Below are 17,030 nucleotides of genomic sequence, written 5' to 3'. Positions count from 1 at the left end.
CACATATTTGACCTCAAGTCTAGATAAACTTATTGATGAGAATCGGGATCCTGGACTGTACAAGATACACAAATGCATTTCAACTCCTTGGATCTGACATATTCTACAACTATAAGGTACTCTGAAAGTTTCGCTATCGCTACTTCTAAACGTTCTACTTCATCTCTACGTGTATATCTCCAATTAACTCGAAATCTCTGACTTCTGTTAATTCTCCTTACCCGTTACCATTCCTTTCTTTTTATGAACCCGAAAACTCCTTGATGATTTTCTTATTCGAAGACTTCCCTGCAATGCCACCCCAGAGATCGATCAACAACGATTACCTTCCACTGGACTGAGAGGCTCAATACTCAACTCACATAGCACCATATTCAATGACCCTAAAAAGACTGTCATCCGCCAAATCAGGTGTCCAGCCCACCCTGCAACATATACAGCACCAGACAACAGATCAGATCAATGCTCCGGTCGTGATGATTGATAGGCGAGAAGAGTAAGCTTAAACTTACGAGTCACGCCAATCTAGTCCCATCTCGGCATGTAAGACGCCTGCGTTCTCCCAATCTTTCAATTCGGAGTCAGGTATACCCTTGAACAGGACCTACGAATGTTCATCAGTCAAATAAGAAGTCATATTTGATGAGCATAATACTTACGAAGATTCTCAACATCACTGAAGGTGGGGGAATGATAGTTAAAGTGGATGAAGGATCAAGTTGACTTCGGTTGAGGATTCTATGTGCACGTAAATCCGATCAGCTATTTCATCGGAACAAGGGCGACAATGTTAAAAACTGACCTATAAGCCTACAACAAGGGCAATATATCAGCAAACAGACCAAGAATCACCTCACAGGGCTATGGAACACTCACAATGTTCTTATGCCTTGTGAGACCGGGTAGCCAAGAGGTGATCATCGCCGTTCTACTTTCTACCGGTAATCCCAGAGCAGTCAAGATCCTATCTATGTGAGGTATGAATATAGTTTGAGGTAAACACCATGCATTGGAAGATCGGATATCGGGCCATGCTAAGCTCCCAGTAGATATATCAGCTTGTAGTCTTGCAGATAGACCAGAAGAAAAGCAGATTTACCTGGAATTAGAGGTGCATCTGGATCAAGCTCTTTATCAGGTTTAGCTTTGACACTTGGACTATGAACGACATATACCTGGTCAGCTATCGTTGTCTCGTATCCAAGCATGAAATGGAAGCTGAATTACATCATCTCCATGAATAATCCATTAGACTGAGTTCCAGTCAACATATCTTCGACGATACCTCCCGGTTGAACTTTCAAGAACCATCTGAGCTTTTGTCTGGCGCCATCGGGAAGTAAGGAAGTCATTGGGTAAGCAGATGTGACCGTCCAATCTGCGATGGAAAGGGACACTTCGAGCTGTGTATATAGGTGTAGGTAAATCGCATCAGGCAGCTCAGCAAGTCATATGAAGCAGAAAAGGCTGATAATGATAATGAACCCACACTTTTCTCTTCAGGATGAAGAAATTCAATACTTGGTCTTGCCGACCGGGGTCTGAAAAGTAATCGAGCGGTGTTCTTATCGTGAACGACGTCTGGTAGGCACCATCAGCAAGGCCAATGAGAAAGAACTTACCGGCGAGTATGGGAGCACTTACATTTGGTCATGACTTCATTGGGACCAAGTTGATTTCCTACGAAGGTTTGTTTCCAAGTCTTGTCCTTCATTGAGTATATCAGCCATTGTAAGCTGTAATACGACCATAAGAAGAAAAGTGTTTTTGGCTCACCTCGATTGACAAGGTACCGAGATAATCTGGTTTTAAGCGTATCTCAGCAAATGTCTTCTGAAGGGTAAAACGTAAAATAACATTTGGGATCACTCACTTCCAGCTGGGATACCTTTGGCCAATTCTCTGTATGAAATACAGCCGATCGGAGTGAGCTGACGATATCGAAAGAACGAAATCGCTTGAAGAACTCACCCAGTAACTTTGGCAGCAAGAGTAACATTTTTACCAGCAGTAGTTTGACAGGTCAAACTTTGATCGGCAGTGGGAGGCGGAGCCGGAGGTTTGGCTGTGCGAGCAAGTGGGTTATAACGATGTCAGCCTATGTACGCACTAATATAGCGGGTCGTGAAGACTTACCCTCTTTCTTCTCTTCTTTCTTCTCTCCGCCAGCTCCGCCACTGGCAGCTGGTGCGGCTGGTGCTGGACCAGGTTTTGCCTAAACCATAAATAATGTTCTATCAGCTGCTTATCGGCCATTCTTCGAGGCACGATCAGCTTACATTTTTATCGTAAACATGTACCCCGAGACGAGCAACGTGTTTACCTGCACAGGCATAATGAAAGGAATCATTATCGGCACTATCACGTGGCCTCCTAGTCAGCACGATATCTTCAACTGTATCATGTTCTGGCTGAGAATCAAAGGATTTGGCTCACATAAAGATATCCTCTGAGCCTGCGTATCCACCTATCCACTGCATGTCTGAAGCTTTACATGATAGTCTGATCATGTGAGTATTGGGGATGTTGAACTTCTCAATGGCGAGGGCAACTGCTTTCTGCGGATTCCATACGATCACAGTAAGTCGAAAGATCAGTTGATTACAGCAGATTATCGGATCAGTTGAGAGGCAGAGTATGAATGTGAAGAAGGAGCAAGAAGAAAGTTATAATTATCTCATCAGCACTTATTCCTTTTGAACTAAGATATACACAAAAACTACTGACCTCATAAGACGGAGGCATAGCTACGAAAGCCTCGTACCCTCCTCCGGAGAGGATGAGCATTCTAGGTGGAGCGGCCATCTTTGTTCGTTTCACGTACCACGGTAAGTTGTAGTCCGTCCAGAGGGGTGGCGGTGGTGGTGGTGGTGGTGTAGGAGTTACTTGGGTAATCTCTTGTTCTTTATTAGGTCTAGGAATCGGTTCAGGTTCGTTCTTCTGGTGGATGGTAGCGGTTTCCTCTTCTTCAAACTTCACTCCAGGAGGTAATCGGTGCCGAGATTTCTTCTTCTTTAGTTTATTCGATTTCGTTGTAGAAGTAGAAGCTGAAGGTGACGGTTCGAAGTTGGTGGTCTCGGGTGTTGATAGTCTAGGTGAAGGTGTCCGTTTCGGTTTCGATTTGGACAGTTCAGCCCAATCAAAAATTCTAGGTGGAGGAGGCGGTGGGGGATACTCAAATACCTCTTCTTCCTGTTTCTTCGATTTGGATATGGGTCTGTTCTTTACTTTCTCTGCAATGAGTATCGGAACGGGTTCATAAGGTCTGGTTGGATGATAATCTGGGAAAGTGTTTCCTTTCTCGGTAGGTGGTTCTGATGTAGGATGAGTGTTGGGTGAAGATTCGGAGAGTGCCTTATAGGCTGGAGGAGGTGTGGAAGGTAATGGTATCTCAGAGGGAACAGGTTTCTTAAGTGACATGGTGATAGGATGATAATGTCAGTTAAGTATTCACGTATATTATATAGTACAAGGTGGGAATAGGAGAAGAGACTTACAGTGGGCAGTGGCAAGGGATCTGTTGGCTGTGAGGGTGAGCAGGAGGTGTGTTATATGAGTCAGCGTGATATTTGTACATGGATATGTATGAGTCAGTTGAGTATGGAATCAGCAGAGGTGTGGTGAACGACAACAATGAGGTTACCTGGCTTGAGTGAGTGGTCGTGGTCAGTGCATTGTTTAGCCTGTTAGCATGTAACAATGTATGAGAAAGGTACCATCAAATCAATCGGAGATCGACCACCATGCGTGTGTCATGCCTGGCCTGATGCTACATTGTCAGTTCTAGTCTGACAAAAGACTCTCTGGATCAGCAATCAACCTCAAACTCACCCTCTCATGTATGTGCGTGAATTGCCCAGTATGATCAGCGAGAGAGCGATACCATCAAGTTACCTATTGTACCGGTTTGACACGTAAAAAAACTGCTCAGGAACCGACCGAGTCACGATCGAAAATCCCAACCGAAACTGGAAGAGAGTTGAGTCAGATCAGGTACCTTTTGGCTACAGTTTGTAATCTTATCGTCACTCTCACAGTCTCCAACGTAAAGTGTAGATCAACTACAATAACATCTCTCATTCACTATCACTTCTCTACTATCAACCTTTTATATAACCATTTAACCATTTAACCATTTAACTATTTAACCAAACAACCTAATGTTATATGTGAAGTTATATAATTTATAATATATACTGATCGTGTACGTGTATGCCTTGTTGTTTCATCACTATCGGGGTATATCAAAATCAAAATTTGGGTATCATACATGAATAAATAAAATAAAATAAAAATCAAATCAAATCAAATCCAACCATTCTCACAACCAACTAAAACTCCGTTCAACGCAATCTATCTACCTTGTCCCAATAACGCTTTAGCTTTCTGTTCCATACTTTGTCCATCTTCCGTTGTCGTTGTCGATGTTCCCTGAACTGCTAAATCATCTTTCGATCTTCTGACGCCGTTCATACCTACTGTCGGAGTAGGTGGTAAACTCTGACTGGCTTCAGGTTGCGGTGGTTGACTGAAAGCTTGACTGGCCTGGTATGCAGCCTGAGCATGATCATACCCTTCATTCGCTCCTCCAGCCGTAGCAGGACGTGATCTCGATGGTTGTTGAGGCGATCCCAACAATGCTGAGATCGCTAGAGAAGATCGTCTCTCGGTCGTAGGTGGTAACCATGATGGATCCCTTTGTCCCTCCAGTGCGGCATTCAAATTTTGAGGTTGACCTTGTCCTTGATCATCATTTGGTCTATGGTGTTTCCTCAATTCGGAATCTCCACTTTCATCCTCGACTCTTCGCTTTCTCGTATCGTACCCGTACGACGATGGTGGGTAAGCCGCATCCTGAGGACCAGGCGCGTTGTACTGGAATGGCGATTCAGGAGGTTGTTGATTGTATGTCGGAGGATAACCACCGGCAGTTGGCGGTGGGGGTGGTACATTGCTATACTGAGGTTGAGGAGTCCAGTTAGGTGGGTAATTGTATACCTCTTCTCGTGGAGGGTACGAGCCGTGCTGATGAGGTGGAGGGGGGTATGCGTAACCTTCAGCAGTGTTAGGTGGGTAAGCGCTAGTATCTTGAGGAGGATAAGCGGAATGAGGAGGTGGAGGCGAAGACCATTGTGCTTGGGGTACATTCGAGTACATAGGAGATTGAGGTGGTCCATGAGCGGTGGAAGGAGGTTCAGATTCGGCATAATGACTAGGCACAGGTAGATCCCGGCCTTGGGATGACATTGGTCGGTAAGGGTAGGGTAATTGGCTCATGGAATCGGATGATGATGCTGTGCCAGGTGCCGTTGGTGGACGAGCTGATTGATCATAGTAGGCCGGTTGTTGATACCCATAGCCAGCGGATGAAGCAGGTCGGCGAGATGGTCCAGCATCTTCTAAAACGGGAGGTCCTTCAGCGCCATATGGTGGGTATTCGTAGCCTGAAGTACGAGGTCGGGCATGTGGTGGGGGAGCGACATTCCATTGGGATTCTGGAGGATACTGAGCGTAAGGGGAATCAGGAGGTTGTTGATGTTGTCCAGCGGCAGCAGCAGAAGTTGGAGACCCTTTCTGAGCTCTATATTCCGCATGTCGAGGTCTCTCCACAGCGTTCTTGGGCACTTCCACTACCTCTCCTCGTTTCCTTTGGTCCCTATTGGCCCGTTGTGAAAGAGCAGCGTGAACAGGGGCTAGCGAAGACAGCATCGCTTCATTCAGTGCTGATTGATCAGCGTGAACGGTAGCGGCGTGTTGTCGAAGATTGTCGAGACGGGAGAAGGCTTTACCGCAATGGCATGGGAAGGGTCTTTCACCAGTATGTTTTCTGGAACATATCATGATCAGCACACGCCGAAATATGGTGGCTGTGGATGATTTCGACTCACCGAACATGCCTCGCCAAATGCTCACTCCGGGTGAACACCTTATCGCAATCTCCATATCCTCTACATCTGAACATTTTCCCACCTGATACTCCAACTGGGACTATGGGTATACCATCCGGTGTGAAGTTTGCGCTTGAGGGTCTACCGTTGCTACTTGGTGGAGGAGATGGGATATGTTGTTGAGTTGGGGGCTGTGAGGGATCTGATTGGGGAGTTTGGGTTATACCGTAATATCCACCTGAAGGTGGTTGTGGAGGTGGATAGGCCTGACCGCTGAGGGGAGTGATTGGTTGAGGAGGGTAACCATGGGATGAACCTGGTGGAGCACCAATATCGTTTGGATAAACAGGCTGAGAAGGAGATTCGTGTGGTGCGGGAGTAGTCTTGTATCCACCAGAAGAGTGAAGTCGCTGTTCAGGTGAAGAACCATGTTGACTTTGACCTCCTGCAGTTGGAGGTGGTGGTCCATGAGCTGATCCAGGTGCACGAGGGTAATATCCCGCGGCACCGTATGATCTATCATCAGTATTGGCGAAACTCATCTCGTGATGATGGTGGGGATGAGAAGAATGATGGACGTCGTAAGGTCGGCTGGAAGAAGGAGGAAGGCTCAACGGAGCAGATGTCGTTAAAGACGCCGACATGAAAAGATCCAATTGGTCTGAAGAGGCTTAGAATTTCGGATCTTCACTTGTTGTAAACAGCAACTGGGAAGACAAGACGAAAGGGATGCAGGGATATATTGACGATAAACAGCTTGCAGACTAGTCTGATAAGCTGATCGACGTAGTTACTGAGGATCCCACGTTCCTATCTGATCATCACAATGATCAGAGTGTGATGGTCAGCGAACACAGTCTAGACCATTGAACAGCGGAGTGATTGAAAACAGAGCACGGCAAGAACGGGAATGGAAACCGTCAGAGATCGGGTGAGAACGAAAGAAGGATTGCAACAACGGATAAAGCAGGATCTCCCGCTCTCGTAAACTGAGCAACTCACGATGCACAATAACGACTGTACTGCTCTTGGAGTAGTAGCTGACTCAGATTGTTGGGTCGACCAAAGAGCGGAGATGCTGTAGGGGAGTTTGTCGATGAGTCAGCTTCGCCCTCTGTTCCATACCTGATTCCGGAGGTAATGAGACCCAGATGAATGGGTATGAATATGGTAGAATTGAAGCCGAGCTATCGACCAATACGACTCAAAGGAAGAGCGAGTGATGATGTCCCGAGCATCTATGGAGACGAGCGGCGAACAATGGAGGAGAAGATAGAAGGCGACAGGCACGAATGGTATGAAAGCGGAGAGAACGAGTAAATGCAAATGGGTAGATGAAGATGTCTTTACCAACGAGCTGGTAGAGATCACAACAGTAGGAAGAGTCCAGCGCAGTGAGGGAACGAGGCATGTTGACTGACTCACCTGTTTACGAAGAGTACGAGTACCGATAGCAGGATGGGTATCTCCACTTTTTGATGTTTCGTGCCTCGAGTGGGTGAGACTGAAAGTGAATGTCAGATATGTGCTGTATTGGTCCGAGCGGTGTGGGTGTCTTCAAAAGAGCGGTAAGAGGTACAGGTTTTGGAATTTGTTTGAGGAACAGAAATGGGATAGATATGTATATAGGATATACAGGAGAACGGATGAGGATGAGGATGGGGGTGCTATGAATTGATGGTAGATGAAGGATGAAGGATGATGGATGATGATGATGATTGATGTGTTGATGATATACCTGTAGTATATAGTTTGACAGGGGAAAAAAAGGGGGGGACCTGACTGAGCTACACTGTACGATCATACAGTAATTCTCTCGGTAGATTGTTTGAAATGAAACCTGATCTAAAAACAAACCAAAGAAAGGGAAAATTGGAAAACGAAAAAGCAGTAAAGGTAAGTCAGGGTGTCGGTTGGCGGGTGGGAAGGAGGACGAAGTGCTGCTGACTTCTTGTAACGTGGAAAGAAAGAAAAGAAAGATATCCTATGACCAAAAAGAACCAATGATATGAGGGGGTTGGGGGTTATATGCTTTGGTTTCTGTTCAAGGTACACGTTACGTGCTACGTTTACGCCTCTCCGATATGCTGCTCGTATAGAAAAACCCGTATCGGAATGAACCAGTATGGTATTGCTTCGCGTGGGATATGGGTATATGGGCCAGAACACAGTGAAATCCAAGGCACTTTATCAGAGGATTGAAGATGCAGACAAACAAGGCACTCAGGGACAATCTCGAATCTCTCGAAATCGAAAAACATTGTAAAAATCCTCCTTTGCCGTTAGGGGTATCACACGTAGATATACAACATACATACATACATCCACAGACACCACGCATACAAGGTTGGTTGATATCAGATACCCCTTTTTCACCATCACCCATCCCATTCAATCAGTCTTCTTCAATTATTGGACTTACTACCCTCCTTTATCATGCACAAATACCTTTCGATCGCAAGGTCTTACCATTGCATCGGGACGGGACTATTCGGTAGAAGGGGCTTGTGCTCAATTGATGGTCTTGAAACGGACATTATGTTGGTCGTCAAGGATCTCGTCCTACCTCTACCTCTGTCTGCGAACGGCAAGCTTAAAGCAAAAGCAGCGTACTGGTATGGTAAGCAAGTGAGATTCCAGAACAACGATCATTGCGTGGCGTGTACTAGCGTCGTCTCGTTTCGAAAAGCAAAAAGATGAAACGAGGGGGTCTCATCAATTCCGACCTGCCTCTTCTCCGTACCACCGAGGTATATCATTTTTGTTTTCATCCTTGATCCGAGTGGACCTCATCATGGTTTGGGATGAAACGGAGACTACTAATCTGATCACGACAAAGATAATCGGCAAAAGGAGATGAAGTGGATGGCTTGTGCGGCTTCGTTTCAGAAAGAACATCAATGCATATATGTTTGTACCTTAGTTCGCCACCGACGTTGATCAAACATATCTTATATGATCCATATGTTGGGAATGACTTGAAACATGAAACAGCTGATGATAATGAGGCGTCGACATTCATATGCAAGTTGACATCCGTCACCCGTCAACGTCGCTGGATATGTGGTCACAAGACGCAATTGACCATCGTCTTGACAAGTATTCGTGTGTCCCACTTCGTTCACTCCAGATCTCGTATCCATACCAGCCACTTCATCTCCAACACTTTCCGAAGAGTCTAGACCTGCATGTGATGACGCCAGTGATCTTGTCGCTAGCCTCCTCTGATGAAGAGCTGAATCGCGAGTGGCACAAGGTGTATTGAGACACCTTGGTCGTCAGACTCCCGGCCTGAACTTGCACCCAATGCAAAGTCATCAATTTCCTCCTTGTCTTCTTTCGTTGTCGGGAACAAGAGGTAAAGTATGATCAGTAGACCGGCCTTAAACCCACTGCATTGGCGTGGCTAGTCTGGACTCTTCCTCTCTCTCCCGCTCTGCGTCTAGTCTGGTTGACTAGTCATCAGCTTCCCACACTCATCATTTCTCAATGTCTTGGTGACTTGCTCGATTCGGAGGTACAACTGTACTGCCACAATAGATATTTATACCAAGCTAGGGACACAGTCTTCGGCTCAACTTCGGCACCCGCCCGCTAGCAGACTAGCTAGCCAAACAAGCATATTTCGGAACCCCAGTCGTAACACATATAGCCCTAAACAGATACAGTGAATAGTTGGAAACTAAATTTTGTCCAGACTCTTTCTATGCACTATCGTTCTGGGGTGACAGTCTTCCAACTATTCATATCGATTGCCACAGCTAGCAGCTCTCGGGACGCATTTTAGGGATGTATCGGAAAAGTAACTTAGCGTAGGGCAAGTGGAGGAAGTCCAAGGATTTTGTTAGGCACAATCCGGAATTCCCGTCCAATTCTTACAAATATTACTGGATGTAGATCTTCAATGACGAGATGATATACGATAAACATGATTCTAGACTTTATATCACGGAGAGGATCATCAGCTTGGAGGTTACGAGGTACACCGTACGCCGTATACCTTAGGTCGTTTGTGTGAAGATAGAGTGACTTGAAGCACAAATCAAGTGATGTAGTAGTCTGCCGTTAGCTCCATGAATGCCGCAAGTATGCAATAGAGATCATGCCCGATCAAAGAAAAAGCCACATCTTATTCTTAATTTCAGATGATTTAAGATACTGCACCGTCAGGCACAGAGAAGAAAACGTTTGTACTTGTGAGGACAGGTGACATGCCTAGCTCGAATTGTATACAGACAAGATCTCCGAAATGCTTGGAATGAAGTATGAGTATGAGTGCCGCACGGCTTTGCCCACTCACAGACGGCGAGCTTCTGCGCCAATAGCCACGGCGCAAGATGGTATCGGTGGACATCTAAAATTAAGGTCCTATCTCCGCCTCTGTCTTAAATTCAAATACGAGTAAAGGAGGGACGGAGGAGGGAGTGACAAAGAGGCGAAAAAAAGGTACGAGGGACTATTGCAGTACATCATAAGCTCATGGAAGGGATCTCGGCTATAAAGATGATGTGCCTGTGGATGAGATACGATACTGTACATACAACGGTCGTAGCAGGGGCTTTGGGTCGATGCTCAGTCCAATGACCTACTTGTCGTGATCATCAATGGATAGCCAAATGATCATCGTATCCTTCAGGTTGTTCAAGGTATACGCGAAATCGAAGGATGAATGCTATCGGGACAAGTGTTGGACCGATGATCATTTCATCGCTCGATGGTACAGTAGTAGTGTTATTTTGAATGACGAGATTGCAGTTCCGTGAATTATCACCGAGAGACTGCATCATCAGAGATTTTGTTACGGTAGTCTTAAATCTTATAATTGTTCTCTCCTTCCTCGAACTGTTTTTTCAGAAAAATCGACAGCTCTTCCCAAGAGCATAGGAATGACATCACACATATATCATCTACAGTACATATCATTCGACTGGCCCTGTCTAAACCAAAGAAGAGGCGACTGTTCGTTATACAGGTATCCAATCAAAAATGCGATAGAGTCATATTTAACATGTATCCTTCTCTCAAAACACACTTTCCTCTGCAATCTCCCTTACCGGTTGGCCACTAGAGTGACTGACTATCTGAATATGGAATTGTCAGGCTGATCATCGATTTCCCCAAAGATATCTTTATGGATGTCCTCAAACATGCGTTCATCATCTTCAGCCCACGGGTCTGATACGCTTGTTTGGGAGGGCTCGTCATTCGATGAGAATGTTGTAGAAGCTGATTCGTCTGGGTGCGGAACAACATAGATCCATAGATGCGACTGGGTCACAAATGGATATGAGCCATCAAGTTGTGTGCCTTCAGATGCGGGGGTGCTAGGTCGCCACTCTTGAGCTACCTCCCGTACTGGAAGTACGTCAGGCCTGGTAGTCTGAAAGGAATAAATGGGGTCTCGCTGAGCGTGAGCATGAGATAGTTGCACATGGTCTGCTGAGTCCGTTGCGTACATGTTCTGTGAAGAGGCAGAGGGCACGATTGTTGATGAAGCAGCAGACGTGGTGGAAGATGTGAATCCAAGTGGGTCAGGGAGTTCTTGGTTCCTTCTCAGAGTGGAAGTCTGCCATGAATGTTTGGGATTGAAAGTGCATTCATTTGCTGTATCGATGCATCTCTTACAGCTTCTGTCGGGAGGCGTCAGTCATAAGCATAAGAATCAGGAGGATTACCCTTCCGCATATAGTGGCACACTCACTCTTGACCTTCGTCCCTCACACACTTGACATGATTGTTTCTACAAGATTCACAAGCCAGGACCGTCCTGCGCCTTCTGGGTATGTATGTAGGGCCCGAGTTGTTTGACGGAGTAGCCTCTTTGTTCATTTGAATTCAGTAACTCTCAGTGTAAAGTCTAGGGCTGGAAGGGAAAGGCACGACGGTCAGTAGTAAGTTGTATGACAAATCAGACTCTTTTGAGCCCCAAGTGATTAGGACAACATATGATTGACGAATTGGACGTTCATTTGACTACTTCTACAATTGTGTGGACTAGCGGAGTATACTGTAGACCCAATTCAACTATGATCTCCTGCGAAAAGCTCGCCATCAGGAGCATCATCAGAGCTTCATCCTCATGTGTGTTCGCTCGGAACATGTCCCGATGTCTTCTTTCAAGTGGTTGGCCCGTCCTGCGAAGCCTGTCCTTTGTGAACAGCAAGTTGATGATAAATTGCTGATGACGTGCCACCTGTCCGACTTCGCCGCCACATTTCAACTTCTCCTTGATCGGATCCACCATATCATGACACGGCGCGCTCACCGAAATGATCCCAATTCGCGAAAACGGTCTGATTTTACCACTTCTTCCTTTCTCAGTTACAAATACTGGCCATCTGATCATCAAGCAGCAAAGTCAACGAGCATAGAGATGCCTCAAGATGCAGAGCTGATAGGCTCATACCTTTCCTTGGGATTACAAGCAGTGATACCCATAGCTTTAGGGTCATTCAAATCGCTTAAAGTGAGTTGTACTTCCCTTGCACCCTTTCATTACCCCACGACGATGTCGAGAATGGTCGGATACTTATGAAGACCGTACTCAGACACCTGAAGAGACCATACGCAAACGAAAAGTATCTCGCAAGACTCAACTATCAGATGGAGAAGAAGACGAAGAAGAAGAAGAAGAGGTGATAGAAGAAACACTCACTTGGACGGATTCACTCCTTTTCCCTGTATTTGGTTCGATAGCTCTCCTGGGGTTATTTCTCATTCTGAAATATGTCGGGAAAGAATGGATAAATACTATACTGGGCTTCTACTGTAAGTGGACTACCAGCATCAGTATTCTCTTAGTTTCTTAGTTACAATATGAACGAGGGGACCACCTTGCTGATGTACGAAATGGTTGATCAGTCACGGGAGCTGGCATGTTCGCTATGCACTCTGTAAGCTTGTCATCACCTAATGATCATGAAACAAGGGCTGTGCTGAACTTGCTTTTGACGTGTAGACCTTCTCGTCGATTGCCATATGGTCACTCCGTGCGTTGGGTCGCAAACCTACGACGTATCATATAAGAATCTCAGCCGGTATTCGACGTGAGTTCCATGCTCTTCCAATGGAAGCTACAATAGATCATCTATGAACATCGCTAGGAGTATGCTAACATAGGCATAATCTCAATCAGAGGTCTTTCATCTCCCAACCACACTCCCATCTATGATACTCGTCCCAATATCCATCGCTCTATCCCTTCTTTACATCCCCCTCGGCCGACCTTACATCCTATCCAACATCCTTGCTCTGAGTCTGTCAACAGCGACGTTAGCATTACTAAAGCTAGATTCATTCTTGACTGCTTTCGTATTACTAGGCGTTTTGTTGATCTATGATATCTTCTGGGTAAGTACATCATTCAACTCTCCTAATATTTCGATGTCCAATTTTCCAACTGTGCTATACTGATATAACATTTTATGTTTATAGGTATTCGCTACTCCAGTCATGGTCACAGTAGCCAAATCAATAGATGCACCCATCAAGATCCTCTCTCCCAAATCATCACCTTTTGGCCATCCTAAAGATTTCGCAATGTTGGGATTAGGTGATATAGTTGTACCAGGTCTAGTCATAGCTTTATGTCTGCGATTCGACTTACATCGATACGCCAAATCTCATCCTCAGGAGGAAGTTACAACCAGAAGTAGATTCTCAAAACCGTACTTCTATACGGGGATGGTAAGCTATGTGGTGGGTTTGGCAACAACCATGGTGGTTATGCATACTTTTAGAGCGGCTCAACCTGCTTTGCTATATTTGTCTCCTGCTTGTAGTGAGTTGTCGTTCCCCTTTACCCCAATTCTAAGTTTAGTCCTTCCCTTGGAGAGTTTAAAGTTGACAAAGGCCCTTTTGGATATAGCTTTAGGTCCATTACTTCTTGCTGTGGTGCGAGGCGAACTCAAGGATCTTTGGGCATGGTCTGACGCACCTACCGAAGAAGAAGACAAGAAACGCTTAGATGAGACTATCGAAGCTGCTTCGGAGGTGGCTATGAAAGCGAGAGCAGAAGTCAAGGCTACTGAGATTGAAGCTGCAAAGAAGGAAGTGGAACTGGAAAGCAATGGCAATAGTAATGGTACGACGCTGATAGAAGAGGATGATAGCTGGATGACAGGTGGAGTGGTCACTCCTGATGAAGGCAAAGCGAGAAAACGCAAAGGTGGTAAAAAGAAGTAAATCACAATTACGGCACAAGAGGACCATAGATAGGCTGATAAATCATCAGTGCATGCATGGTATCAATACTGTTAGCTATATGATTGGGCTATATACAAAGGTAGGTATGACTTATTGACGCAAACTTCGTCGATATTTGATGAAAGCTGTCAAGTTCTCGTAAACTTCTTCACCTTGGGTTCTGAGTTGCCTATCTTTTCGCTTATCAATCTTCTTGACCTATCATTATCTCCTATTAGCTGTATCACAAAGAACGAAAAGGACAAGGAACTCACTTCACTTCTGACCTTGGCTACTGTTCCGCTCAACTGAGTCAAGAATCCACCCTGTACGAAGACTGGGGAATCATAAGATCGAGTTTCATCGGCGTAGATGTCAATGATGGCGTTCAGTATAGCAATGAGGACCTCAGCAGAGAGAGACGGTGAAGTCGTGAGAACTTGTATGAGCCAAGTGCCGATGACCTGACACGGACGGTTGTCAGCAAAATGAAATGCCATTTATCGATTGAGCAAATCAGTTCAGCTCACCTTGTTCTCGTCAACCGAGACATTTTCTCTGGCAGCAAGAGCAGAAAGAGCTTCAGTCACTCGCACTTTCGCAACATCTGATCTCAAAACACTGGTGCAATCGATTAAGGTTTGGATATTATTACTTTGTAAATCCTATGTGAAACCGATCATTAGCTTTGTCGGTCAGCGTCGACATCAGAGAGGTGCAGAAAGCTTACCAATTGGCTAGGAGCCACTTTCACTGTTCCCCATATACAGCCCAATGCCATCTCCAGAACTTCCACACGCATCTCTTGACCTTTCAGCTTCATGGCATCAGGTTCGGAGCCAAGAGTACCGATGAGAGCGAACATGTCTAACCATATTTGTTGGATTGGAACGGAATTCGCCAATGGAGATACCGCAACAGACCTAGATGGCAGAGAAGCAGCAGTAGTGAGAAGAAGGTTGTTGAGAGCTTCCAAAGCACGAAGATGGAGGACCGAGAGGACGGAAGTTGTTGGTGGATGTGGTGAAGGCTGATTGTTTGCAGGAGGGAATGAAAGTGGAGTGAGGTGTGAGAGAGCTGTAAGTCGAGCTGGCAACTGCAATGTGTTGAGCAGGTGTGAGAGAGTAGCGCCTGGATTGACAGGAGGCGCATGTCTGTCTTCCTCTATGGCGAAAGAGGGATCTCTACCCATCTCTATGAGGTCTTCGTCTGCGAGCATCTCTTCCATGTCCTCGTCCTCGTCTGACGGATCAACCTGGTATCAGCGACGAAACGCACTCCTTTTTAGAGGCCCAACTCACCTTCCTGCTCAGCAATTGCCTCAGCACTGTTCAATACTGGTTCCTCGTCCTCGTCCTCCAATCCCGCACAGATGGTGGTCAACACTTCCAAAGCGATGATTACTGTGCTCAGGTTTCGTTCGATCCGTTCCAATGACACCTCAGCTGGGGATTGATGATCCGTCTTCAGGTCCTTCCCAAGGTTGAGAATGCCTTCTTTGGGCTTATTTCCAGATGTCAGTTTCTGATGCGTCTCTTCGAAATGTCGCATGTAGCTCACTACTTGCTGTACAAGCTCCTGGACCCTATTGACAACCTGTGCCAGATTGACGTCCAACAAGCCATTCACCAAAGGCAGTATAGTCCCGCTCGTCAAACCTGATACGTTGACTCGCTCGTCTGTTCTTGATCCGACCAGCACACAATTCCTTATCACTCCTACTCATGATATCAGCGAAAGAGCAGCCAAGGAGAGACAAAGCTTGCACGACATACCGGAAACAAGAACCCTTCTGAGAAGAGCTCCTCCATCTGGGAGTTCCTGCTCTACATCACCGTTTGTCTGCTTATCCTTTCCTTTGCCTTTCCTAGCTTTGGCATTCTGACTACTTTCCACGGGCAAATGGTCCTCCTCAATAACGCTGATTATGGTTTCTAAGGCATTTGGATAGTTGACAACAGCTTTTCGGAACGGAGGATTATCCTGCGTGAGCGAATAGAGCGCTTGCGCTGGGAACGAAGCATAAATTAGCTTCAGCCATAAGATCAGTCAAATGACGATAAATCAAACAACGTACAAGCCGCAAGAGTAACACCGATACTAAGCGATGCCCTTCCAGCTAGAACCTTGATCAAAAGTCCTTCACATCCCACTGCATTGACAGCTGCTAGTGTCTTAGGGTTGGCTTCTGCCAAACTCCATAACAGGGAGATAACATTCTCGGCTAGCGAAAGGAGATGTTTTCGATTTTGGAATTGCTCGTCGGTCTGTTTCTGGGGTTGAGATGATGATGATATGGAGTCGATGGTGTTGGAAATCTGCAAAGAAGGTCAGATGAAGTCGCTTAGGGGTTTCACGTCGGTAGATGAGCTCACCTTGCCGATAAGGACTGTGAGATGAGACATGATGCCCTTGTTGGCCATTTCATTGCAGATCTCATGACCACCATCGATAGCCAAGTTTCTAAACACCATGGATCAAATCAAGCCCTTACATCGACGTATCAATGGTAATTTACTTACCTCAAGGCTCCCGAAGCTTCTACGAGTACCTCATCCACGCTATCCGACAATCGCTCAATGAGCTCACCAACGACATTTCTACTTTGAAATAATCGTCTAGTGGCTGCATCGTTGTGTATCAGGTTACATATAGCTGCACATGCCCAAGTCCTGTCCGCATACTCTGGTGATTTGAGCTGTATTTCCATCTTCAGCCAAGTTGTCCCAGTATCGCATCACAAATCACTCACCTTGTTGAGGATCGGTAACATCTGTTTCTCTTTCGCTGGATCAGCCTTCCCATCGCCCTTTCCACCACCCAAATGGGCATCTGGTACTCTCAGTGGGTTATGTCTCCTTCCTTGAGTCTTCTTCTTGTATTGTGCTTTACCCATCTTGCTTGACTAAGCTTGTATATCGTTCAGAGCGCTATGTATAGTTCAGAGATCAATCCAAA

General features: G+C 45.8%; 4 protein-coding genes across 4 annotated transcripts; 1 reads left to right on the top strand and 3 right to left on the bottom strand.

Moving 5' to 3' along the window:
* Nucleotides 1-358: 358 nt before the first annotated feature.
* V865_003673 (uncharacterized protein) lies at nt 359-3,420 on the bottom strand (the record flags this gene model as incomplete). The annotated part of the gene is made up of 16 exons (XM_066227462.1): nt 359-425; nt 513-604; nt 660-738; nt 803-810; nt 877-1,034; nt 1,100-1,158; nt 1,228-1,403; nt 1,490-1,581; nt 1,645-1,708; nt 1,777-1,802; nt 1,874-1,902; nt 1,972-2,065; nt 2,137-2,215; nt 2,280-2,358; nt 2,437-2,558; nt 2,728-3,420. The coding sequence occupies 16 exons, from the start codon at nt 3,418-3,420 to the stop codon at nt 359-361; spliced, it is 1,917 nt and encodes a 638-aa protein (XP_066083559.1).
* A 933-nt stretch (nt 3,421-4,353) lies between these two features.
* On the bottom strand, nt 4,354-6,430 carry V865_003672 (uncharacterized protein; the record flags this gene model as incomplete). The annotated part of the gene is made up of 2 exons (XM_066227461.1): nt 4,354-5,827; nt 5,889-6,430. 2 exons carry the CDS (start codon nt 6,428-6,430, stop codon nt 4,354-4,356), a joined length of 2,016 nt encoding a protein of 671 aa, XP_066083558.1.
* A 5,831-nt stretch (nt 6,431-12,261) lies between these two features.
* Nucleotides 12,262-14,072, top strand: V865_003671 (uncharacterized protein; the record flags this gene model as incomplete). Its single annotated transcript, XM_066227460.1, has 7 exons — nt 12,262-12,354; nt 12,437-12,656; nt 12,750-12,781; nt 12,847-12,934; nt 13,024-13,238; nt 13,323-13,668; nt 13,756-14,072. The coding sequence occupies 7 exons, from the start codon at nt 12,262-12,264 to the stop codon at nt 14,070-14,072; spliced, it is 1,311 nt and encodes a 436-aa protein (XP_066083557.1).
* A 111-nt stretch (nt 14,073-14,183) lies between these two features.
* On the bottom strand, nt 14,184-16,968 carry V865_003670 (uncharacterized protein; the record flags this gene model as incomplete). Its single annotated transcript, XM_066227459.1, has 11 exons — nt 14,184-14,291; nt 14,348-14,536; nt 14,603-14,737; nt 14,803-15,314; nt 15,374-15,575; nt 15,633-15,790; nt 15,848-16,081; nt 16,150-16,390; nt 16,448-16,535; nt 16,595-16,770; nt 16,825-16,968. 11 exons carry the CDS (start codon nt 16,966-16,968, stop codon nt 14,184-14,186), a joined length of 2,187 nt encoding a protein of 728 aa, XP_066083556.1.
* Nucleotides 16,969-17,030: the final 62 nt, after the last annotated feature.

Source organism: Kwoniella europaea, chromosome 1 (genome assembly GCF_036810445.1).
Source record: "Kwoniella europaea PYCC6329 chromosome 1, complete sequence".
NCBI lineage: Eukaryota > Fungi > Basidiomycota > Tremellomycetes > Tremellales > Cryptococcaceae > Kwoniella > Kwoniella europaea.
Note: the sequence above shows the minus strand (reverse complement) of the source record. Positions and strands in the feature narration are given on the sequence as shown.